Consider the following 24,363-nt stretch of genomic DNA (forward strand, 5'->3'; position numbering starts at 1 on the left):
TCTAATTCACCTGTTCCGTTTTGCTCAGCCTAATACACTCCTTGAGTGTTGCAGGTGCTAACAAATACTCTTCACGTTGAATTCAAGAACTTTCTTGTACGTTCTCAGTTTACTTACATCCATACCCCCCAAAAATGCGAGAGAGAAGTAAAGAAACGTTAAAAGACTGTGCATTACCCGGATAAAAGTACAGGTCCTACACACCACATTACTGTAACAGGGTCTTATCACACACCTTGGCTTCCTGATCTTTAGAAGTCGCCGGGTTATTACTACACAGAAAACCTGGAGTAATTCCACAGAAAAACTGCTAGGTCATCACTTTCTTCCAAACTGGTCCCTCGTGTCAGCCCGGATAGCGCCGTTCCTGCCTTTCCCCAAGGCACACCGCCTCCCGCCGGCTTCTCCCTTCTGCGGGAAGCTACTGGCCCATCTCACAAGAGTTTGCTTTCTCTGCTGCCACGAGCCAGGGAAAACTATTCTCGAGAGCGAGCAAAGGGGAGGCCAGAAACATTAACAAAGGGAGGGCAACTTTTTACAGCCAAAGCCCGCGTGAGCGGTTTGCCTGGAAATAAACCGAAGTCGTGCGACCGTACTCCTGACAGCCACGGAGCCGGCAGCTTTGTCCGGGGAGAAGAGCGCCGGCCCGGCCAACTTTTCCTTCAAGACCCAGCCATCCTCTCCGGAACAAAGTGAAAGGTCAGCGGGCGCAGGAGCAGCGCCGGGAGCGCACGGCTTCGCGTCGCCCGCGCCGCCAACTTGGCGGGCTCGCCCCACTTTCCCTTTTGTCCTCCGCCCCTCCCGCGGAGCTCCCGGTCGCGGCCCGAGGCCCGGGGTCGCGGCGCGCCGGGCGGCGGCCCTCCCCGCGCCCCCGCCCCGCCCGCGCGCGCCCCTCGCCGCCCGCCCGCCCGCACAAAGCACGCCCCGCGCAGCGCGGCCCGGACGCCCGGCCGCCTCGGCCCGGCCTCGGCCTGAGGCGCGGCGGCGGCGGCGGGGAGGCGCCCGCCCGCGCGCCCCGCGCCCGCCCGCGCCCCTGCCCGCGCGCCCGCCGCGCCCGGCCCGCCGGCCCGCGCCGCCCCCACCGCGCCCGCGCCGCCCGCGCCCGCCGCCGGCCCGCTCCTCACCTCGGCATCGGCGGCGGCCATGGCCCGGGCCCGCAGCGTGGCCCCGCCCCTCCCGCGCGCCATCGCCCCGCCCGCTCCTCGCGGCCCGGGGCGGGGCGGGGCCGGCCGCCCGCGTCTGCGCCTGCGCGCGCCCCCGCGCCTGCGCACTGCGGCCCGGGAGCGGCGTCCGCAGCGCGGGCCTGTGCGGGCCGGAACCGGGTGGACGGCGGCTGCGGGGGCGGGGCCGCGCGGAGCCGGCTTCCGGGGTCGGCGCGGCTCCGGACGCCGGCCCGTCGCGGTCCTCCCGCTCGCGCGGTCCTCTTTCGCTCTGCGTAGGCGCTCTGGCGGACCGGCCGGGGTGCGGAAGGACCCCTGACCTCTCACCCCGGACACACATCGGTTCCGTCGGCCTTCGTAGAAGGCGGACCCCGGCTTGCGTCCTAGGGCGGTGCCCGCGCAGGGGGTTGTGCACGGGTGGGAGGGGTGCCCCAGTTGCGGCTGCGTCCGGTTAGGGACAAGCGCCCGGCTGCGGGCCGGGGGTGCTCCGGTGGTGGGGCGCGCCTGTCCTGACTGAGAAGGCGGCCCTGAGCGGGAGGGGTGAAGCCCCCCTGGGGAGGGCTGCCCCCGTTGGCGGTGCTGCCTCGGGGGAGGCGTCTGTTAGTGTGAATGCCCTTGCGCCGGGGTGCTCGGCCGGGGGCATTTCCGGACTGTGGGGATAGATGCTCTGATTCAGGAAGATGCCCCGTATACGGCTGCGCTTTGGCTGGGGACAGTGTACTGTTGGGGAAGAGTGGGCAGTGTCCCATTGCGGGGGGATTGGCTCTTTGGAGGGCGCTCTGGTTAAGGAAAATGCCTGGCTTGTACAAGGGAAGTGGGGTTCTCCAATTTGGAGGTGGCCCCGGTTGGGCAGCCTCTCGGATCACCCCAGCCTTCCTGCAGGCCACCCAGGGTGAGACCTTTCCTGCGCACCCAAGCAGCCTTTACTGGACAGCACCACACAAACTGGCCTGGGCCACCCACTCCACATGGCTCCACCCGTTTCTTCCATCCCTTGGGAGTTGAGAGAAGACTCATAAACTGAAATTGCGGTTCTCTGGCCGGTCTTCACGACAGGAACTGAGGAGGTCCCAAGTCAGAAGCTAATCTCTGGGCCTTGGGGCTGTGAGGGTTCAATCTCGTGGAAATGTGGCATTGAGAGGGCCCACAGCTGCAGAGGAGGCAGTGGACGACCCTAAGTACCAAGGAAGCCTTCCCCAGGTTTAGGGGCTGGGGGCAACCTAAGTCAACTTCCGACAGGCCGGGAACCCCAAGCTCTATCTGGAGCCTCAGGAGAGGCAGCTCAGGAGTTGTCCTCTGGCCTGCACAGCCAAGCTAGCCTTCACCTACACCTGCCTCTCTGGTGCCATCTCCGTCTCCACTCCTGCCTTGGGCCCTAGTCTGCCCCTTCTCTGAAACACTTTTTTCTCAGGTATCTGTGGCTCACTTCTTGACAATCCTTAGGTCTTAAACACCACCTCTTCAGGGAAGTGTATCCTTGCACCTACTTAAAAATACTACTGCACCCCAAAACTTCCTTCTTATTTTACTCCATAGCATTCCATTGCCATATTGTCTGTCTTCCCCACTAGAATTCAAGTCCAAAAGGTCAGAGATTTTTGTTTTGTGTGCCCTAGTACCTAGAACAATGTTTGGCAGGCAGGGGACAAATATTTGTTGAAAGAATAAAAGAGTTAAGATGTGGAAGAAAGTATTTTACTAGGCAAATATCGACCGTAAATGAATGTGTCAGAAGTAGGCAATGCTCCCATTTTGCACGGTCAGCCCAAGCCACCCTACATGGTGTTATCCCTGCTCACTGATGACGCATTACGCGCTGTCCCTGTGACTATCAGGTCAGTCCTCAGAGGTGGACGTCATTTTTATCCACGGTCTTGTCAGTGAGCAAAATAAAAGGGGGTGGGGGTGCCTTCCAGGTTAAGACTCTCAAGAAGCAGAGATGGGATTTGAAACGCAGTCTCGACTGTGAGGCTACAGCTTCTAGTAGCTGTTTCACAGGTCATCCTGCTTGAAGATGCTTTGTGTTTTTCTCCAGTATTCATCTTCTCCTTGTCCCACAAATAGTAAAGTCAAGTTTTAGGGTGCATAGCTGCCTGCACATTCCAGGTAGGATGGCCGATGGGATTTGCCAAAGTGATACTACTGTCCCCCAGAAAGTGGGAGGTGAAGCCTGGTAACCTGGATGACAGAACTGCCAGCCGTTTCACCCTCGACTTGAGAATGACAGCTATGCCATCTCCGGACTATTAAATGTGCAAGAAATAAACTTCTGTAATGTTGCGGGGCCGGGGGCTGGGGTGGGGGCACTCGACTTGTCCCCTTGTAGTCCCATGAGCTTATCATAAAGTTAACTGACACACCTAGCCAAAGTGACTCCTTCACCATATGGCAGAGCTAGAATTTGAACCTGAAGTAACACCACCTCCAGGGTCTCCCAAAGCACACCAGGATCCTGGCCCTGCAGGACTTTTACGGGCACTCTGGAACTCTGCAAAATACCCCTTTGGGAAAGCCTGCCTTTTTATTTGTTCCTGGGTTCCTTGCGTCCTAGACAACAGTCCTTTGCAGAGCTCGGGAGCGGGCTTGTGTGTTCACACACGGATGGGAGTCGAGAAGCTGAACCCCTCCGAACTAAGACTTGGCTGCGGTGCCAACAGGGACAGAGTTTGAGGGCAAGGGACTTGGGGAAGCCTCACCCTGACTGGATTTCCTAAACTGCATTGCCTGGAGCGATTGGTGCTAACAAAATGGAACAGCGGTGGCCTTCTCGCCTTATCACAAGGCCACTTTAACGCTGAGGCTCCAGACATGCAAACTGCCTCCGAAGTCAAATCCTGAAGCAGAACCGGGAGGCCAAACGCCAGCCCCAGCCCTTGTTAATCGGCACTGCTGCTTAGCCCGAAGCGACCAACAGCCATCGTCCGGACCAAGACGCCCGGAAGTATAAGGGACCCAGAGAGGAAAGGAGAGGCACGGAGGGCGAGGGCGGGGCCAAGGAGGGGCGTGTCCAGGGGAAGGGGTGTGGTGATAAGGGGCGTGTCCAGCGGGGGGCGGGCGTCGTGATGGGGGGCGGTGTACAGTGGGAAGGGCTGGGCACACCCCCAGGTCCGGGGGAGCCAACTCTTCATGACCCTGTAGACTAGCCCACCAGGCCCTTCTGTCCATGGGAATCGCCAGGCAAGAATACTGGAATGCGTTGCCATGCCCTGCTCTAGGGGATCTTCCCAACCGAGGGATCAAACCCATGGTCTCTTGCATCTCCTGCATTGGCAGGTGGTTCTTTACCACTAGAGCCACCTGGGAAGCCCAGTACCCCCTACTGGCGGGGAACACAGACCCCGCAGAGGAGGGCCCCAACAGGCCACTGTGCCCAGCGCTACAAATGAATCACTTTATTTACACCGCGTCTCTCTAGGCCCCAACCCCCTGGGAGAGGCCGACTGCTGGGGAGCTGAGGAGGCTGGCCGGGGCAGAGGCTGGTCCGGAGGTAGAGGCCACGGGAAGAGCGGGCAGCAGCGGGTCCTGAGTGGGCCGGGCCAGGCCAGGAGTGAAGGCACGAGGTCCTGGGAGCCCAGTCCCAGGGCAGAGGGCCGCCCATCCAGAGGAGGTGGCATGGGGTCAGCTCCCCGGGGTCAAGCCAGGGTCCACACCACCACAGCTCTGCTCATAGGACGGTGGGGCCTCTGCAGGGAGACAGCCAGGTCTGCACAGGGCCCGGGGCACTCCCTCCCCACCAGGCCCCAGGCCCCCACTCACCATAGGGGTAGCCCCACGAGCTGTACTCTGGGGGGAGGATCAGGGTGCTGGAGGTGGGCACCGGACCTCCAGAACCCTCTGCAAAGTAGGGCACGGTGGCACCTGTGGAGATGCACAAGGGAGGTGGCAGAGGGTGCGGGGCAGGGCTGCCATCCTGAGGATGGGGTTCTGGGGCACCATGGGGCACAGAGCCAAGGGCTGCATGCAGCTGCTGCTGCTGGGAGTGGCTCTTGGTGGAGAGAGAGACGGGATCCGAGAAGAAGTGAGGGCCGCTGGCCACAGCCTCCGCCTCCTCCTGGGGTGGCGCTGAGGGCACCACCAGGCCAGGGCCTGGCCGGGGGCTCAATGGAACATGGTTCACAGCAATGTTGCCGATGAAGACCGGCAGCGTCACGACAGCTTCCGGTTGTTTCAGGGAGACCTAGGGAGGTTGTGCATGTGAGGAGCCAGGCCTCGGCCCCTCCTCCCACCCCACCCCTGACCCCTACCACCTGCAGATAGTAGTCCACGTGGATAAGGCTACAGCCCGGCAGGGCGGACTGGGGCAGGGCGGGCACCAGAACCTGCTCTTGCCACTGAGCCCGCCGCCAGGCCTTGACGCCGGCTCCCTCCACCTCGGCGATGGTCCGCACGTCATAGATCCAGCGCCTGGCCTTGTAGGACACTTTCTGGGGAAGGGCCAGCCTGTGAGCCTGGGCGGCCAGCCACCCGCCCCTCCTCTGCCCCAAGGGACGGGGCCCAGCAGCCAGGGGACGCTGACCTGCAGCAGACTGGCCACCACCGGGCCGGTGTCCTTGCCTGACTGGTTCTCAATGTCTGCCTGCAGCCTCAGCACCTGCCCTACCACATAGCCTCGGAGGTCGGTGCTGGCCGTGAGGACCACGCTGCCCGTCTTCACCAGCTTGTAGGAGAACTTCTTGGTGGTGGAGGCCACATTGGGTTGCTTGGGAGGAAGGCAGGGAAGGGGTTTGGCGGGTGTGAGCAGACAGGATCCCTGGGTCAGCTCAGAACTGAGGCTGCTGCTTCCACAGGCCGCCTCACCTGTGCTGGGGACAGGGCATTGCACAAGTGTGGGAGCCACCCAGGAGGCCATTGCCCCAGCCTCACCTCGATGTCTGGGATGCTGTTCAGGTTCAGGGGGCTCAAGATGTAGAAGACACGGCTGCACTGGTGATCCTTGGAAAAACGTGGTGTGTCGATGGTGGCCCGTACCTGGTGTACAATCTTCCCAAAAGGGCCCTCGAAGGACGTGGGAGCCGTGGCTGGACAGAGAGCAGGGACTGAGGTCCCACTGTCCCCCACCTCCCACCCACCCTCACCCACTGCCACCGCCGGGCCGGGCCGGGCTCTCACCAGGAAGCAGGAACTGGAAGGGGAAGCTGTGCTCTCCAGCAGGCAGGCTCCCTGAGGACACGAGAGGTGGGAGAGGGGACAAGGCGCCATCACAGGGCCCAGAGCCGAAGCAGGCCCTGCAGCCGACAAGCTCCCACTGCACCCATCCAAACCTGGGAGGGACTGGCCCCTTCAGCCCCAAGCGCCCAGCAGGCAGTGCCCTGTTCCTGCCACAGAGAGAAACCCTGGGAGAGGGCGGGCCAGCCACGGGGAGGCCAGAGGCAGGTGGGAAAGCAGGGGGACAGACAGACCCATCTTAGTGGGAGGAGGGGAGGGGTGGGTTCCAGACTCACCCTTGTCGGCCAGAGACAGGGCACTGTTGAAGTAGCTCTCCTCCACCACCCAGGCCGAGTCGTTGGCCTTGTTGGAGACCCTGCAGGACCCCGTGCAGGTCACGCGGATGGCTGCAAGGTGGGGCCCGTGTGAGTCACAGGCAGGTGCTGGCCTTGGCCCCTCCCTAGCCCCAGCACAGGCATTCAGGCAAGACTAACGGGACCCAGGATCACCCAACTAGGCTCTGGGAAGGCCAGTGCACGGCCGGCTGCCCTCCAGAGGACACAGGCTGCCTCTCCCACATCCCGAGGTGCTCCCACCGAGCCAGGGTGCTGAGGCACAGGGCTCCACCCATCCCGCAGTCCAGAACAGGAAGGCCCCAACGGTCACCCAGTTGACCCCTGGGCAAACCCCAGCCCCTTGACCCCGCACCAGACCCTAGAAAACCCCTTCCCTACAGGGGAAGCTTAGGAAACCTTTGGTGAACAGAGGTGGGTGGGGCAGCTGACCTTCACCCCCACCTTCCTGCTGCCTCACCGGCATGTCAGTGAGGCTGGGAGCCACCCCTCCAGGCACCAGGAAGCTACCTATTAGCCCTTATGCAGCAGGAATGTGGTCAGACCTGCCTGAGAAAATAGACCAGCAGTCTGGCAGCCAGAGGGTGGGGACACCTTGGCCCCTGGGCCAGAACTGCCCAGGAGCGCTGATTTCTGCATTGAGGTGGCTGGGCCTTCCCCCTGCTCCCAGGGGAAGCCCGCAGACAGGCAGCAGGTCACTGCCCATGTCCAGGCCATGCTCAGGAACTTGAACTGCTCAGTCCAGAGCCCACTACTGCAGTCGGAAAGCTGTGGCTGGACCGGCCCCAGCCAAGGCTGGTCACCAGAGGGGACACCACAGCTGGAGGCCCGCAGGCCAGGGGGTGGGGATTCGGTGACAGGTAGCGCCGTGGCTCCCTCCTTTCCTTCCTCTCCCTGCAAGCTGAGTCAAGACCAAAGATTTAGCCTGTCTGCCAGCCGCCCTTCCTCCCCTGAACTGAGGGATTAGTGAAGGAAGGCGACTCGGAATCTGATACCTTCCTGACAGAGCCACCAGGCAGAAGGCGGCATCTCGAGTGCCCGGGCTGGGGGAGGCAGCGGCGCCGGCTCTGTCCCCGGCTCCCCAAGGCAAGCCCCACCTTGCTGACAGGGGACAGGCCTCCTGCGGGTCACCCACAGTGTGCTGGGCTGCCTTTCACGAACCCCTGGCTCCCCCTCCGCCCTGTCGGCACTTCCAGTGACTGGCCTCAGCCTCCGTGCCAGCCCAGCGTCACCACCAGGACCTCAGCCCTAATTTCTCATCTCTGCTCCACCGGCCATCCCCTCCAAGGGCCAGACCTGGAACTGTTCCCACTGGAAGTCCGAACACAAGCAGCGCACCTACAGACCAGCACAGCCCAGGAGACACAGCAAGGAACAGACAGAAAAGGGGAAGCCGGACTGGAAGGCTGACTGGAAGACACCCCAATGGAGTCCAGACACTACACTGCTTGAAACTCCCCGTGGAGAGGGTGTGCCCCCCACCCCGCCCCTGCAAATCAGGCTGCCCTGGGAACACTGGGAACAACAGAATATACTGGAAGAAGTGCAGTGGTCCCTGGGCTGGCCCGGTGCCGGCTGGGCCTGTCAAGTGACCCCAGTGGATGAACACGGAGCTGAAGAACCACCCAAAGACTTCTGCCCAAAGTCTTGACTCACAACAGCATGAGTTAAAATGGTTTTTTTAAACCACTTAGGTTAGGGGTGATTTGTTACTTAGGGGTGACTGTCGCATAGCAGCAGATAAAAGAATAGCTGTCTCACCTCACTAGAATTCAAGGAAACTCAGATGACTTACCATTTTAACCCATCAGGTTGGCAAATGTTGTTTGACGTGTTACAAGCAGGTATTAATAGAAAGACCCTTGCTTATGGCAGTCAGACTGTCGGCTGACACAGGGTCCTGGAGACAAAGCCAACAGATCTGTGCAAATTTTACACACAGGTTCCAGGGGTCCAGCAGTTCCCCTTAGAATCCCACCCTGTTTACTCAGGAGCCTCCAGCAACACTCCTCGTAACGGCAAACCATCTAGGCCCAGCCTCCAGGTCCAACAGCGGGGCGGATAAACCAGGCATGCGCTCAGCCAGAGCCCAGCTCCAGAATTAAGGTGAACAAGCCACGGTGGCACCTGGCCCCAGAAAAACAGACTGACCCTTGGTTATCCCAGGCGGGCCTGAACTGTTTAACCTTCCCCATGATCGTGCCATGGCCTCCTCTGCAAACAGGTTGAGCCCCCTTCGGGGACCCTGCCTGCGGGAAAGGCCCACCCCTATGCATGCTCTCCTCCTCAGGGGAGCGGTGGAGACGTAGGGAGATCCGCAGGTCTCCTCGGTCCTCCAAGGAGGACCGTTAAGTGGATCCTATGCCAGAGTGACCTCTGGAACTTCTTGAGCCAGCACGCTCACCTGCCAGCAGCCCTCCTCCCAGGCACGACCTGCAGTCTGACCATGACGATTTCTGTGTCCCTGCTTCCGCCAGCTCCCACAGACCTGGGGCGGCCCAGCCTCCGCCGCATCCTCTCACTGCAGCTCTGGCCGGAGAGCCACTTTCCTCTGTCCTGTTTCCAAATCTATAACACCAGAGGAATGACGACGCCCACCTCCCAGTGTTCCTGGAACTCGAGGACTCGTGGGTTGGTCCTTGGGAAGTGGGAAAGACCTCTGGCCCAGGGTGAGAGCCCAGTGAGTCGCCAGAGCCAGGGGCTGGCTGCTGCTGTCGTCCAGGCATTGCCCTCCCTTTTCGAGAGCAGAGCACAGGCCAGCCCTGCCTGACCCCCGGCCTGACCCTCTGACTGGGCTGGATCCAGGCTCCAGGAAAGCACCTCCTTCCCCAGCTGTCTTCCACATCAGCTCCCAGGGCTGACTGCAGATCATCACCGACTCTCCTCAGTCAGGTGCTTAGAGGCCCGCTGCCTCCCAGCCTCCATGTCCTGCTGGGGGCCTCCCTGTTGCACCACTGGCTGGTTACAGGAGCTCAGTTCAGTTCAGTTCAGTCTCTCAGTCGTGTCCGACTCTTGGTGACCCCAGGGACTGCAGCAGGCCAGGCTTCCCTGTCCATCACCAACTCCCGGAGTTTACTCAAACTCATGTCCATTGAGTCTGTGATGCATTCCAACCATCTCATCCTCTGTCGTCCCCTTCTCCTCCTGCCTTCAATCTTTCCCAGCATCAGGGTCTTTTCCAATGAGTCAGCTCTTCGCATCAGGTGGCCAAAGTATTGGAGTTTCAGCTTCAACATCAGTCCTTCCAATGAATATTCAGAACTGATTTCCTTTAGGATGATTCCCTTTAGGATGGAAATCCTAAGGATCCTGCTCCTATGGATGCAGGAGCTCAACAAGTATCTTTTGAGTGAATGTTTAAAAAACACTATGGGGGGCTTCCCTGGTGGCTCATTTGCTGAAGAACTCACCTGGAAATGCAGGAGATAAGGATTCGATGCCTGATCCATGAAGATCCCACTTGCCTCAGAGCAACTAAGCCTGAGCACTGCAACTACTGAGCCTATGCTCTAGAGGCCAAGAGCTGCAATTACTGAACCCCGTGCTCCCTAGAGCCTGTGCTCTTCAACAAGAGAAGCTGCCACAGTGAGAAGCCCGAGCACTGCAACTAGAGAGCAGCCCCTGCTCGCCACAAGTACAGCAAAGCCCGTGCAGCAATGAAGACCCAGCACAGCCATAGATAAATATAAAAAATTAAAATTAAAAAAAAAAAAAAAACACACAGTCTTTCCTCTCTCACCCCTGGGCCCGGCCAGAGGGCATCCCCTCTACCCCTGGGGGCAGCCTGAATAAAACCCTCTCTGGCCCGAGGACCCCCGCTCCTCTGGGAGCACCCTTACAGTCAGGACCATCAGCAGAGTCTCCTTCAGCCTGCTGTGACCCAGCTGTCCGTTTACCCACATCCCACCCACCATGTGGAGGCTGGGAGGCTCTGCCCCACCCAGGTTAGTCATGCACCGCTCAGGCCACTGCTCCACTGTAGACACCCTGGACCCCGGCTACAGGGGACGACAGGTCAGCAGGCCAGTTGGAGAGCTCCACGTGGGATCTCATAGGGTCTGTCCGTCCTCTGGCCTGCCTCTCCCTTCTGTGCCCCGCCGGCTGCACTCACCTCTCACCACCAGCTTATGCCCCAGAGAAAAGATGCGCCAGCTGCGGAGCCCCTGCCAACCACACCTACCCAAGCAGCCCAACCCCAAACTCCAAGTGTGGAGACATTAAAGAGGCCACGGGTTATGGGGAGGGGAGTCCCACCCGTCCAGGATGAGGCAGTGGCTGCCCAGAAAGGAGGACAGCGGCTCTCTGTCCTCAGGGGGCATCCCATGTGCTGGATGGTCAGCCCCAGGGGCGAGCCTGGAGGTCCAGAAGGAAGCCCCTGCAGCTATGGTTCTGGCCAATCAGCCCGAGGTAGAGAAGCGCCCCAGGACGGACACATCGCACAGCCTCACACTCAGCGCCAGGCTCAGGAAGAGGCCCAGCCACCGGCTGCGTCCTCGTCCACCACCCGGGTGTGAGGTCCCCCACAGGGCCCCGTCCACACCTCAGGCAGCAGACCAGGCCGGCGCCATCAGGGAGCCCTAGTAAGGGCCGCCGCAGCAACCGGATCCCGGGTCTCAAAGTCCCAGCTGTCTGCGCCAGCAGAGAGACCGGATCGGAGGGCTCAGGTTCGGGTCCCAGATGCTCCCTGGGCCGGGGGCCTGCGGCGCGCAGGGATTAGCAAGACCCTCTCAGCCCTCAGGGCCTGGCTGGGTGCGGGTACGGCCCCGCGGCCCGACCGGGGACCCGCACACTCGGGGGACTGCCTGAGTGTCTGGGGGAGAAAGCGAGCGCGGGCCGGGCTCGAGGGGAGGGCCCAGCAGGTGCGGGGCGTAGTGGATCTGAGACCCGACAGGGAAGGTCAGGTCGGAGGCGTCGCGGGTCCAGGTCAGAGCGGCCTTCGGCAAACCAGATGGGCTCGAAGCCCCGGCCCCGAGTCTGACCGCCCCTTGGCGGAAGGACAGGAAGGGCAGATGCGGAAGGACTGGGCCACCCTGGCTTCCCTGCTCCGCCCCGCCCGGCGCCTGCCTCCCACTCCGCGGCCCGCCGCCCGCCTGCCGGCCCGGCAGCCCTCCCCGCGGTCGGACGGGAGCCCCCGGCCTCAGAGGTCCCTGGCCCCGCGCCCGCTCGGCCGCTCCGGGGCGCCGCCCGCTCGCCGCAGGTGCGGCCCTCCCCGGACCCCGCGCCCACCTCGGAAGGGCAGCGGCGCCGCCAGGCGCACGCGCACGGCCCCCACCAGCGGTTCCCCCGGGCTGTAGACGACGCGGCCGTGGTTCAGGCGAACCTCGAAGAGCTGCACCCGCCCCATACCGCGGCCCTGCCGGGCGGCCGCACTGAGCCTCCTTCGCCCCCGCCCAGCCGGCGCCGTGGCCGCCGCGCTCCCAGCCCCGCCCTCCCGCCAGACACGCCCCCACCAGCCACACCCCCCGGCACGCCCCGTTCGCCCAGGCCACGCCCAATCATCGCCACGCCACGCCCCCATCAACGTTCGCACCCCACTCACCGCGCCCCCGCAACGCCACGCCCACGCCCACGCCACGCCCCCCGTCGCCACGCCCCCTCCCCTCCATCGTTGGCACCCCAGTCCCCGCGCCCCGCCCCCTAGCCTGCCAGGCCACTCCCCGGCCGTCCCCGCTTCTTGTCCCCAGCCCTCCCTCCCCCCGGGCTCCCCAACGCCCCCAGCCCGCTCCAGCCCTGCCCCCAGCCGCGCCTGGGTCGGTCCGCCCGGCATCTCCCCGCCCACCCCCTCGGCCAGCCTAGAGCAGCTCCAGCGCAGCTCGCGGGAGCCCGGCGCACCTGCGCCCCCTCCCGCCCCACCTGTCAAGGGGCCGCCCGGCCAACCCCAATCCCAGGCTCCTCCCAGGGGTCGCCCCCGCCCCGCCGGAGGTCTCCAGGCTGGGTTCGTGTCCTGGGCGGTGGGCGCTTGGGTCGGCCGCGAGGAGCGAGGGGGTGGTGAGGGGGTGAGGACAGAGAAGGCGGTGCTGGGCGCCTCCTGGCTGGGGAAATACCGGGTTGCTGTAAGGAGGGCGTCAGGATGATGCCACGTGTTTGTCCAGAACAGCTAGGCGAATGGGTGGCATTTTTTGATGGAGACACCGGCCTCGGTACAAGCTATTTTGGAAGAAAATCATGACCCGCAGAGGCAGAGGTGCCCGTTAGGCACCTGAGTGAACCGGCACTTCTAGGCATGAGTCTGGGGGGCGCGAAGGACGAAAGATTTGTCAGAGACATGTTTGTACCTGGTGACTCTATTCAGGACGCTGATGACATCAGAATCGGGGGTGAGAGCCGCAGAAACCTAATCTAGGCCTCCAGTGACAAGTTAGAGGCTGAGGGGTCCCCGGAGGCCAGGGAGATCCTGAAACCAGGGCTCTCGCAGGCTCCAGGCCCACCGGCCCACCTGGGACTCTGATGAGGCAAGAGGGAGCTTCTGATTGGCTGCTCTGACACTTTGCTGTCAGGGGCGTGCAAATGGGGGAATCCCTGAACCAGGAGTTTGGGATGCTGAGGGATGTGGGAAGCCCTAACATGCTAAATATCCATGGCAGAAATCAAAAAGGAAGTGTTGGAGGAAACAGGGAGAGAGGGTGTGCTGGCTGCTGCAGAGATGGAGGCAGAAACAGGGGGCCTTTATTTCCCGCAGTTGGCCCCCAATAGGGCTCTGCACACTCCTTACTCTGACCCTTCCCAACCCGTCCCCCTCCAGAAGCTCTGCTGCTGTGTCCTCATGTCCACCATCACCACCCTGACATCCCATTTCTCTAAACGCCTTTCGTCTTGCTCTCACAGAACCCAGGCTTCTCCTGGCAGCTCTAAAGTATAAATGTTTATTTTCAAACAATACCTCTGGGCCTGCAAGTAGGGTGAACTCCTGACTCTCTATGACTGCCTCCAGACCATTTCCCCCTTCACCCTACTAACTTCCAGCTTTAACCCTCATTTTCTCAGAGTAATAATTCCCCCCCACCCCAGCACTGTTACTGGTACCTTCAGAACCGAGGCCCACCTCCCCTTACTCTTTGGTGATTTCAGCGCCTGACTCGCTCCCTGTCGTTCTCTCTCCGGTACCACTGGTGCTGGAATTCTGACTTCAGAATCCGCATAGGCTTCCCTTCCATTTTCACTTCCTGGCCTATATCTGAACATGAACCTAGGATATGTTGTAATCAGCTATGGTAACGTGACAGACACAGAGCCAACTGCCTTGAAAGAAGAGTTCAAAGCTTACACTTCCCAAGAGGGGCAAGCCACTCAATGCAGGGCCACCTGGGGAAGCACCAGTATCAGCTGTGAGCAGAAGCAGGGACGAGAGCTTGGCCGGAGCCTTGCCTGTTTTTTCAGTGGGCAGGAGGCAGGCAGGCAAGCTTCTGTAAGCTGAGGACTGGGTGGTGAGTGATTTCAGTGAGTTACTGTTGTCCAGTGCCCGGCCTGGGTGGTTGGCCTGATGTGCAATTAAAGGAGGCGGGTGGGGTGTGGGCCCTGGACCGGTTGCTTTGCATGTGAAAGCTGTGATGGCAGGCGAGTTGTTTGCTCTCTAGGAATTAGCCAGCCTGGGAGGGGCAGTCTCTCCCCAGCCAGCAAGGCCCTCAAGATGTCAAAGCATCGAAGATACAGAAAATAAAAAACATGATCAGTGCAGTGCTCATCCCCATGACCCTGTCCTCCGAGAACCTTCCCCAGTAGCCTCTCCTGCAGCTTAACTTTTGTCTGAACAACGTCTCCGAACAACTCCTCACCCCTTCCCACTCTCACTGTTGCTCCCGTCAGCAGGTGGATTCCATCCCCTCTTGTTGAATAGGCCCGGGCCCTTGACTTGCTTGAACTGCCAGAGAGATGCCACGTGACTTTCAGGCTCTAAGGAGGGCTCGCAGCTTCTGCTTTCATTCCCTGAGGGTCCCGAGCTCCACGTGACAGTATCTGGCTACTGCTCTGGAGTGATCCCCTGGGGGTGGGGGAAGCCAGGACGTGAGAGTCAGACTTCCCACCTCACTCACACACCCTGACTGAGGCTGCAGGAGGGACCCTGACTGTCCCAGCTGTCTAACGAGCCACCCCATTTATTACTTACTCTGAAAACTAACGGTGATCTCCTTCAGAAGGTCCCGGGCACGCACTGCTGCACTCAGTGCCCCCGACCCTGCAGCAGGCCACTGCACACCCACAGCTCCGTCGGACACTGCTGGACACTCATAGGCAAGTCTGGATCAGTCTCTCGTGGGGTCACTGCTGCTTTCTCCTGGGTCCTGGTGTGCACAAGGTTCTGTTTGTGCCCTCCAAGAGTCTGTTTCCTGAGTCCTGTGTAAGTTCTGTAATCCAATCCCACTGGCCTCCAAAGTCAAATTCCCTGGGTGTTCTGAGTCCTTTGCCAGATTCCCAGGTTGGGAAATCTGTTGTGGGTCCTAGAACTTTATTAACAGTACGAGAATTTCTTCAGTATAATTGTTCTTCAGTTTGTGGGTCGTCTACTCGGTGGCTCTATGGTGGGTTAATGGTGACCTCCTCCAAGAGGCTTATGCCACAGGCTTTTTGACCCAGGTCTCCTGCACCCAGAGCCCTGCCCCTGTGGCAGGCCACTGCTGACCTGTACTTCTGCAGGAGACACTCAAACACAGTTCTGGCTCAGTCTCTGGGGTCTCTGGGTCCTGGTGCACGTAAGGTTTTGTTTGAGCCCTCCAAGCGTCTCTGGCGGATATGGGGTTTGATTCTAAATGAGATTTCACCCTCCTATCATCTTGCTGGGGCTTCTCCTTTGCCCGTGGATGTGGGGTATCTTTTTTTGCTGGGATCTGACATTCTCCTGTTGATGGTTGTTCAGCACTTCAGTTCAGTTGCTCAGTCCTGTCTGAGTCTGTGCAACCCTACGGACTGCAGCAGGCCAGGCCTCCCTGTACATCACCAACCCCCAGAGTATACTCAAACTCATGTCCACTGAGTCTGTGATGCCATCCAACCATCTCATCCTGTGTCGTCCCCTTCTCCTCCTGCCCTCAATCTTTCCCAACATCAGGGTCTTTTGCAATGAGTCACTTCTTTGCATCAGGTGGCCCAAGTATTGGAGTTTCACCTTCAGCCTCTGTCCTTCCAATGAATATTCAGAACTGATTTCCTTTAGAATGGACTGGTTGGATCTCCTTGCAGTCCAAGGGACTCAAGAGTCTTCTCCAACACCACAGTTCAAAAGCATCAAGTCTTCGGCTCTCAGCTTTCTTTCTCGTCCAACTCTCACATCCATACATGACTACTGGGAAAACCATAGCTTTGACTAGATGGACCTTTGTCAGCAAAGAAATGTCTCTGCTTTTTAATATGCTGTCTAGCTTGGTCATAACTTTTCTTCCAAGGAGCAGGTGTCATTTAATTTCATGGCTGCAGTATCCATCTAAGGTGATTTTGGAGCCAAAAAAAAATAAAGCCTGTCACTGTTTCTGTTGTTTCCCCATCTATTTGCCATGAAGTGATGGGACCAGATGCCCTTAGTTTTCCGAATGTTGAGTTTTAAGCCAAAATTTTCACTCTCCTCTTTCACTTTCATCAAGAGGCTCTTTAGTTCTTCAGTTTCTGCCCTAAGGGTAGTGTCATCTGCATATCTGAGGCTATTGATATTTCTCCTGGCAATCTTGATTCCAGCTTCATCCAGCAAAGCCTTTCTCATGATGTAGTCTGCATATAAGTTAAATAAGCAGGGTGACAATATACAGCCTTGACATACTCCTTTCCCTATTTGGAACCAGTCTGTTGTTCCATGTCCAGTTCTAACTGTTGCTTCAACAGTTAGAACTGGCTGTTCAGCACTGAGTTGTAATTGTGGAATTCTTGCAAGAGAAGATAAGCACACCTCCTTCTACTCTGCCATCTTAAGGGTTCACCTTAACTCCACCATAATTTGGTCTCAGGTCAAACAACAGGGAGGGAACACAGCCCCACCCATCAATAGAAAATTGGATTAGAGATTTACTGAGCAGGCCCTGCCCATTAGAACAAAACCTGGTTTCCCCTGAGTCAGTCTCTCCTAACAGGAACCTCCCTTATCTTAACCCTAAACCTCTTATCCTCCTCTGTCTGAGGGCAGACAGAATAAAAATCACAATCACAAAAAAACTAATCAAACTGATCACACAAGCCACCACCTTGTCTAACTCAATGAAAATATGAGCCATGCCATGTAGGGCCACCCAAGACGGGCGGGCCATGGTGGAGAAGTCTGACAAAACTTCAGTGGTCCACTGAGAAGGGAGTGGCAAACCACTTCAGTACTCTTGCCTTGAGAACCCCATGAACAGTATGAAAAGGCAAAAAGATAGGACACTGAAAGATGAACTCCCCAGGTCGGTAGGTGCCCAATATGCTACTGGAGATCAGTGGAGAAATAACTCCAGAAAGAATGAAGGGATGGAACCAAAGCAAAAACAACACCCAGTTGTGGATGTGACTGGTGATGGAAGCAAGGTTTGATGCTGTAAAGAGCAATATTGCATAGGAACCTGGAGTGTTAGGTCCATGAATCAGGGCAAATTAGAAATGGTCAAACAGGAGATGGCAAGAGTAAACATAGATATTTTAGGAATCAGTGAACTAAAATGGACTGGAATGCAGGAATTTAATTCAGATGATCATTATATCTACTACTGTGGGCAAGAATCCCTTAGAAGAAATGGAGCAGCCCTCATAGTCAACAAAAGAGTGTGAAATGCAGTACTTGGTGCAATCTCAAAAATGACTGATCTCAGTTCATTTCCAAGGCAAACCATTCAATATCACAATAATCCAAGTCTATGCCCCAACCAGTAACGCTGTAAAAGCTGAAGTTGAAAGTTTCTATGCAGACCTACAAGACCTTCTACAACTAACAGCCAAAAAAGAGGTCCTTTCATCATAGGATACTGGAATGCAAAAGTAGAAAGTCAAGAGATACCTGGAGTAACAGGGAATTTTGGCCTTGGAGTACAAAATGAAGCAGGATAAAGGCCAACGGAGTTTTGCAAAGAGAACGCACTGGTCATAACAAACAACCTCTTCCAACAACACAAGAGAAGACTCTACACATGGACATCACCAGATGGTCAATACTGAAATCAGACTGAGTATAGTCTTTGCAGCCAAAGATGGAGAAGCTTTATACAGTCAGCAAAAACAAGACGGGGAGCTGACTGTGGCTCAGAAGATGAACTCCTTATTGCCAAATTCAGGCTTAAATTGTAGAAAGTAGGGAAAACCACTAGACCATTCAGGTATGACCTAAATCAAATCCCTTACAATTATACAGTGGAAGTGAAAAATAGATTCAAGGGATTAGACCTGATAGAGTGCCTGAAGAACAATGGACAGAGGTTTGTAACACTGAATAGGAGGCAGTGATCAAGACCATCCCCAAGAAAAAGAAATGCAAGAAGGCAAAATGGTTGTCTGAGAAAGCCTTACAAATAGCTGAGAAAAGAATAGAAGTGAAAGGCAAAGGAGGAAAGGAAAGATACACCCATCTGAATGCAGAGTTCCAAAGAATAGCAAGGAGAGATATGAAAGCCTTCCTCAGCGATCAATGCAAAGAAATAGAGGAAAACAACAGAATGGGAAAGACTAGAGATCTCTTCAAGAAAATTAGAGATACCAAAGGAACATTTCATGCAAAGATGGGCACAATAAAGGACAGAAATGGTATAGACCTAACAGAAACAACAGATATTAAGAAAAGGTGGCAAGAATACACAGAAAAACTATACAAAAAAGATCTTCATGACCCAGATAATCATGATGGTGTGATCACTCACCTAGAGCCAGACATCCTGGAATGCACAGTTAAGTAGGCCTTAGGAAGCCTCACTATGAACAAAGCTAGTGGAGGTGATGGATTTCCAGTTGAGCTATTTCAAATTCTAAAAGATGGTGCTGTTAAAATGCTGCACTCAATATGCCAGAAAATTTGGAAAACTCAGCAGTAGCCAGAAGACTGGAAAAGGTCGGTTTTCATTCCAATCCCAAAGAAAGGCAATGCCAAAGAGTGTTCAAACTACTGCACAATTGCACTCATCTCACACACTAGCCAAGTAATGCTCAAAATTCTCCAAGCCAGGCTTCAACAGTACGTGAACCATGAACACCCAGATGTTGAAGCTGGATTTAGAAAAGGCAGAGGAATCAGAGATCAAATTGCCAACATCTGTTGGATCATCGAAAAAGCAAGAGAGTTCCATCAAAACATCTACTTCTGCTTTATTGACTATGCCAAAGCCTTTGACTGTATGAATCACAATAAACTGTGGAAAATTCTTAAAGACATGGGAATACCAGACCGCCTTACCTGCCTCCAGAGAAATCTGTATGCAGGTCAAGAAGCAACAGTTAGAACTGAACATGGAACAACAGACTGGTTCCAAATTGGGAAAGGAGTACGTTAAGGTCGTATATTGTCACCCTGCTTATTTAACTTATATACAGAGTACATCATGAGAAATGCTGGGCTGGAAGAAGCACAATCTGGAATCAAGATTGCCAGGAGAAATATCAATAGCCTCAGATATGCAGATGACACCACCCTTAAGGCAGAAACTGAAGAAGAGCTAAAGAGCCTCTTGATGAAAGTGAAAGAAGAGAGTGAAAAAGCTGGCTTAAAACTCAACACTCAATAAAATGAAGATCATGGCATCCAGTCCCATCACTTCATGGCAAGTAGATGTGGAAACAATGAAAACAGTGACAGACTTTATTTTCTTGGGCTCCAAAATCACCGCAAATGGTGACTGCAGCCATGAAATTAAAAGACGCTTGCTCCTTGGAAGAAACGCTATAACCAACCTAGACAGCATATTAAAAAGCAGGGACATTACTTTGCTGACAAAGGTCTGTCTAGTCAAAGCTATGGTTTTTCCAGTAGTCACGTATGGATGTGAGAGTTGGACTATAAAGAAGCTGAGCACCAAAGACTCTTGAACTGTGGTGTTGGAGAAGACTCTTGAGAGTCCTTTGGACTGCAAGGAGATCCACCCAGTCCATCCTAAAGGAAATCAGTCCTGAATATTCATTGGAAGGACCGGTGTTGAAGCTGACCCTCCAACACTTGGCCACCTGATGCGAAGAAATGACTCCTTGGAAAAGACCCTGATGCTGGGAAAGATTGAAAGTGGGAGGAGAAGGACGTGACAGAGGATGAGATGGTTGGATGGCATCACCTACTTGATGGATGTGAGTTTGAGTAAACTGGGAGTTGGTGTTGGACAGGGAGGCCTGGAGTGCTGCAGTCCATGGGGTCCCAAACAGTCAGACACTGAGAACTCGGTTGCGTTCAGCCAAGAGGCTCTCCTACTTTGGGTGGTGTCTGCCCACGTTAGAATGTCCTAGATACCTTTTTGCTGGTCTGACACTTTGACCCGGGTGGCTGGGATGGCGGGGGCTGGTCAGGTTCCCCTTCCCTGAGGCCTCCCCATATGATTTGCTTCAGGGTCTGCACAGAATGAGAATTTACAGGTAGTGAGACTGTTTACCTGTAGGCAGGCCCCCGAGACGGAGGAAGATGAAGCTGTCAGGCCTCAGACCTGGCCTCTGAAGTCCAAGAACTTTCTACCAGTTTATGTGCGTCAGAACAGTCAGAAGAGGGAGATCCCTGGCTGGGGTTCAGTCCCTGGTTGGGGAGCTAAGATTCCACAAGCTGTGAGTCACAGCCACCCCCTCAAAAAAAAAAAAAAAAAACAATCATAGGATTGGTACGGGAGGGAAAGAATTGAATTGATGGTGACAGTTTGAGACAAACCAGCACACCAGCCATCAGCAGGAGAGTCAACCAGCTGAACCCGATCTTACCATGGAATCATTAGAAAATCAACAGCTGTTTTAAGCTGCTGAGGTTTGGGGTTGTTTATTATGCAGCAGCATGTACCTGGACCAGACACTGACACTTAGAAGTGAGATGCTGCCAGTCACAAAAGTCTGAAATGTGGCTCTTTGGAGCCAGGCAGCAGGCGAACCTGGCAGGCAGTGAGGACTTCCATCCCCGGTGAAGGACAGAGAAGGGCAGGGCTGGGTCAGGATCGGTGGGGAAGTGGAAGACCACCGGCTGTGGTAACAGGGCAGACAGAGGCCAACTGGTTTCTTCAGTCATTTATGCTAAAGTAAAATAAAGAAAAGACAAATGAACCTTACAAGTAATGTTCCATGTCCCACCAGAAGCTGGAGGAAATATTTCAAGTCAGGTCTTACAATTGGAGAATAAAAAGATTTCTCAATCCCAGTCTTTCCAGGCAGCAAATGTCCTCAAGGTAAGAAATGGCATCCTGCGGAAGATTAAATCCAGGGCACTGCCAGCAAAGCACAACTTCAGGGTTAGAAGAAATCAAGGGCGTGGTATATGACCCTTTGTTAAAATTGCTGAAACATCCCTGGGGGAGCGGACCCTCCCAGACGCTCTGAGCCACACGAAAGGGCTTCCAAGTGTCTTGAGGAATTGAGCACACAGCTCGACCTTGATGTTCACAGCACAGAGGAGCCTCTCAAAGATGTTTGCAGGGTGGTTTTTGTCTAATAAAATGTGTTATAATTTGATACCTAGAAAATCTGCAGTTTTTTTTTTTAACGGTTGTATCTACTTAAACTAAAATGGATGATGTTCAAAATAAAAGGGGCTTCTGGGCCCTCAACTTTCTCCAGAAAAGAAGCAGGCTGAGGAAGCTACTTAGGCTGCAAAAATTTCCCCGTGGAAAAGGGAGGATGACTGAGGGGTAGGGCAAAGAGGCAGAGAGAGAAGCCCACCCCAGAAGAGGGAGGGGGAGGGCAGAGGAGCCCTTAAAGGAGCATTGTGACCATGTCCGCTGCATTTCAACCCTGTCGCGCGTGCCCGTGGCTACAGGGAGCACGCCCCCCTTTTCCTTTTTGAACCGGGTGTCTATTTACTTTTCCTGTGCTTCCCCATGGAATGTGGGTCTTGCAGGGGCAGATAACTTGCTTCTGGCTTTGCTGCGTGTCACAAGCCAAGAGCAGTAGTGAGATGTGGTTCTGGGATCTTCATGCAGGAGGAACTAAATCATTAGGGGCCAGAGTGTGGACGGGTGGCGGGCAGGTTGTTCCACTGGTTCCCACCGCCCCCCTGCACGAGCTGTGCTTTCCAGAACTCGTGCTGCTGTGCGCACCCTTCCCACACGGATTCCAGGCTCGCCTGCAGGACTTGCTGTGGCCAGTGGGATACCAGCAGGAGAGATTCAAGCAGAGGTCCAACAGGACCTGTCACGGAGAGCAGAGCCTCCACGTGGTAAGCGGTCCAGCTCTCCTGGCTAAATAACAGGACACCCCACCCAGGGCAGGTCACATGGAAGAGAAATGTGCTCCAGGTGAATTCTCAGCTGACTCCAAATAAAGGAAGGACCCCACCTGTAGCCCCTCGCACGTCTGCGCAGCTCTGAATCCCTTTCCATCTTTGCTCACCCCCCAACAGCGATCCTCTGAAGCCCCCTGAGTGCCCTGGGCAAGCACTGGGACCAGACCCTGAGACACCTCCCCCTGTCCCCCTTGCCCCTCCACACTCGCCCGGGATCGCCTCAGTCTTGGCTGCACCCAAACCTTCTTTCGCCTTGCTTTCTCAGGAGCAGCCTAGACAGGCTGGAGAAACGAGTCACACTGACGGGGCAGATGACACTGCCGGGCTCCCTGCTGTCTTCTGGTTCCATCCTCGTCCTCTCTCCTGGGACCGGCTCCCTTCTCACCTTCAACTGATGGCCTCCTTCTCATCAGAGGAGAGCCCTCCAGCTTCCTACATCCACACTCCCTTACCTCAGACTCCCCTTGGAGCTGTGGCTGAGCGAACCGCCTGAGCAGTTAGTTCCAGGCCAGCCCTCACACTCTCCTCTCGGCAATGGCTCGCCTCCTTCTCCTCCACGGGCTCATTCCCACTGGTGGAAAACCGGCTGTTTCCTTTCCCACTGCAAAACCAACAGTTTCTCCGGACTTGCCTTTCTTTCTCGCTTTCGTCGTTTCTCTGCTCCCTTTCAGCCAGAACACCCTGAAGAGTAGTCGGTCCCGAGGCCGTCCCTTCCATGTCGCCTCAGCCCCCTCAGTCGGGCTTGCTCCTCCGCCGCGTACACGTGAAGGTGACCGGCGCCTTCGTTGTGCCTTCTGTGCCCACCATTCGGATCTCTCAGCAGCACTGGACAAGGCCGATCTCTCCTTCTCAGCCTAGCACCGTCATCGCTTGGCCCACTGCCCTCTCCTGACACTCCTCCTACCTGACATCCTCATCCTCTGTACCAGCTCCTCCTTCCAGCCTCCCTTCCTCCTTAGCGTGAGAATACCCAGGGCTCAATCTTTTCCCTCTCTTTTTCTCTATTTGCATTTCCTCCCATGGTGAACTCATCCAGTTGTATGGCTTTAAGTACAACAAATACCCTCGTGAACATCAATCTATACTCATGTGTTCAGTTGCCTTATAACCTTAACCTGTGGCATGAGGAAGAAATACATTTTTATCTTGCTAAGCCACTGAGAATTTAGGGTTGTTTGTTACTGCAGCATAACCAGGGCTATCCTGACTGCTACAAAACACTGCCATCAAAGGTGAGCCCAACACCATCATTTCTTAGTTGGGTAAGCTTGCATTAGCTTCCTAAACATCCTGCCTGCTTTCACCCTTCCCTCACTGTCTACATCAGCTGCCATGATGCACTAAAAAGCTATTCCTCCTTTCCTATCCTCCAATGGCTCACTTTTCTGAGTGTAAAAGTCACAGTCCTCACCAGACGCCACACCCATCCCAACCTCCACCTCTCTGGCCATGTGCCGTGTTGCTCTGATGCACTCATTGGCTCACAGAGACCGCCTCCACTTTTCAAAAACGCCCAGTTGGGGCCAGATTAGGGCCTTGGCACTGGGCTCTCCCCGCTGCCGGGGATGCTCTTCCCCTGGACCCCGCATGGCTCACTCCCTCTCTCGCTCCCAGTTTGCTCAAGTTACTTGGCAGTGAGATCTACCCTGCCCCCACTTTCCCGGGACCTCCAACTCCCTGATGCTGGTCTACTTGTTTCCCCACAGCGTAGATCACTTTCTAACAAGGCGTGTAACTCGCTGGTCATGGGCCTTTTCTGTCTCCCTCGCTAGAACAGGAGCAGGGGTTTGCTTGGCGCACTGGTGTAGAGCGGTTTCATTGCGGGTTGGGAGTGAGAGCCAGATGGAGTTATTGCCAGGAGACAGGTGTACGCCCCCCACCCCCCACCCCAAATCGTCAGGTCTGGGAGTTCCTGTTCAGGAAGGATTTGGAGCAGGCTTTTCAGCGCCCCTTCTCGAAGCCCAGGGAAGGATCCTGTAGCACAAGCATGGGCTATGGAATCCTGATCCCGGCCCATGCGCGGAGGCGGCCAGGGAGAAGGGCGGCCCGGTGCCCGGTCAGCCAGCAGCACTCGCTGGGCTCCCACGTCCCGAGGGCACTGGATCCAGCCACGGAGTCATAGGGGCCCCGGGACTCCGGATCCGCGAATCCACCCCGGCTTCCTGCCCTCTGTCCACGGACTGTTCACAGGGAGCCGCAGCCAGCCCCGCACGGACCCCGACCTGCAGGGCCCGGACGGCCCAGGGTGCCCAGCCAAACCGCCTGCTGCGCGGGCCGAGGCCGGGCTCGGGGGTCTGCGCTGCGAGCGGGTGGCACAGCCTCCCGCACAAAGCTTCCCGCGAAACTGACGTAGCGCGGGGCGGCCGCGCAG

General features: G+C 56.5%; 2 protein-coding genes and 2 long non-coding RNA genes across 22 annotated transcripts in view; 1 reads left to right on the forward strand and 3 right to left on the reverse strand.

Moving 5' to 3' along the window:
• The window catches only part of EHMT1 (euchromatic histone lysine methyltransferase 1), a 108,959-nt gene extending 107,798 nt beyond the window's left edge, over positions 1-1,161 (reverse strand). For 11 of the 12 annotated variants that reach the window (XM_086323939.1, XM_086323937.1, XM_086323938.1 and 8 more), the window contains exon 1: positions 1,125-1,161. In XM_086323939.1, the coding sequence (XP_086180065.1) occupies positions 1,125-1,132 (8 nt within the window). In that variant the 5' untranslated portion in view covers positions 1,133-1,161. Of the gene's footprint in view, positions 1-235; positions 761-1,124 lie in introns of those variants that run through there. The other variant, XM_086323932.1, reaches the window with a different exon arrangement.
• Positions 1,162-4,537: 3,376 nt separating this feature from the next.
• On the reverse strand, positions 4,538-13,855 carry ARRDC1 (arrestin domain containing 1). 7 transcript variants are annotated; one of them, XM_086323946.1, is made up of 8 exons: positions 13,711-13,855; positions 6,602-6,712; positions 6,270-6,320; positions 6,024-6,178; positions 5,677-5,859; positions 5,408-5,584; positions 4,917-5,337; positions 4,538-4,843 (listed from the first exon to the last, which is right to left on the reverse strand). In XM_086323946.1, the coding sequence occupies exons 1-8, from the start codon at positions 13,838-13,840 to the stop codon at positions 4,779-4,781; spliced, it is 1,293 nt and encodes a 430-aa protein (XP_086180072.1). In that variant the 5' UTR covers positions 13,841-13,855; the 3' UTR covers positions 4,538-4,778. The 7 variants fall into 7 exon arrangements, with proteins under 7 accessions (XP_086180072.1, XP_086180069.1, XP_086180073.1 ...); XM_086323943.1 differs by having other exon boundaries at positions 6,024-6,196; XM_086323947.1 differs by lacking the exon at positions 13,711-13,855 and adding an exon at positions 11,885-12,080.
• A 6,658-nt stretch (positions 13,856-20,513) lies between these two features.
• Positions 20,514-22,263, reverse strand: LOC147362191 (uncharacterized). Of its 2 annotated transcripts, none has more exons than XR_015136011.1 (3): positions 21,808-22,263; positions 20,882-20,979; positions 20,514-20,788 (listed from the first exon to the last, which is right to left on the reverse strand). It is a non-coding gene; the product is annotated as an uncharacterized LOC147362191 (long non-coding RNA). The 2 variants fall into 2 exon arrangements; XR_015136012.1 differs by having other exon boundaries at positions 21,572-22,263.
• Positions 21,790-24,274, forward strand: LOC147362192 (uncharacterized). Its single transcript, XR_015136013.1, has 2 exons — positions 21,790-21,926; positions 22,258-24,274. It is a non-coding gene; the product is annotated as an uncharacterized LOC147362192 (long non-coding RNA).
• The last annotated feature ends 89 nt before the right edge of the window (positions 24,275-24,363 follow it).

The sequence above is a fragment of the Bos grunniens genome, chromosome 11 (genome assembly GCF_055505025.1).
Source record: "Bos grunniens cultivar Pamir isolate PY7600 chromosome 11, Bosgru_T2T1.0, whole genome shotgun sequence".
NCBI classification, from domain to species: Eukaryota; Metazoa; Chordata; class Mammalia; order Artiodactyla; family Bovidae; genus Bos; species Bos grunniens.

Coding starts and splice junctions, on each gene's coding strand:
- ARRDC1 (XM_086323941.1), bottom strand. CDS start 9,384: ATGCCTGGACGACAGCAGCAGCCAGCCCCTGGCTCTGGCGACTCACTG. Junction 6,713..9,062: donor GGGAGGAGGGCTGCTGGCAG/GTGAGCGTGCTG, acceptor CCCACCTTGCAG/CCATCCGCGTGACCTGCACG. Junction 5,338..5,407: donor ACGTGGACTACTATCTGCAG/GTGGTAGGGGTC, acceptor CAACCTCCCTAG/GTCTCCCTGAAACAACCGGA.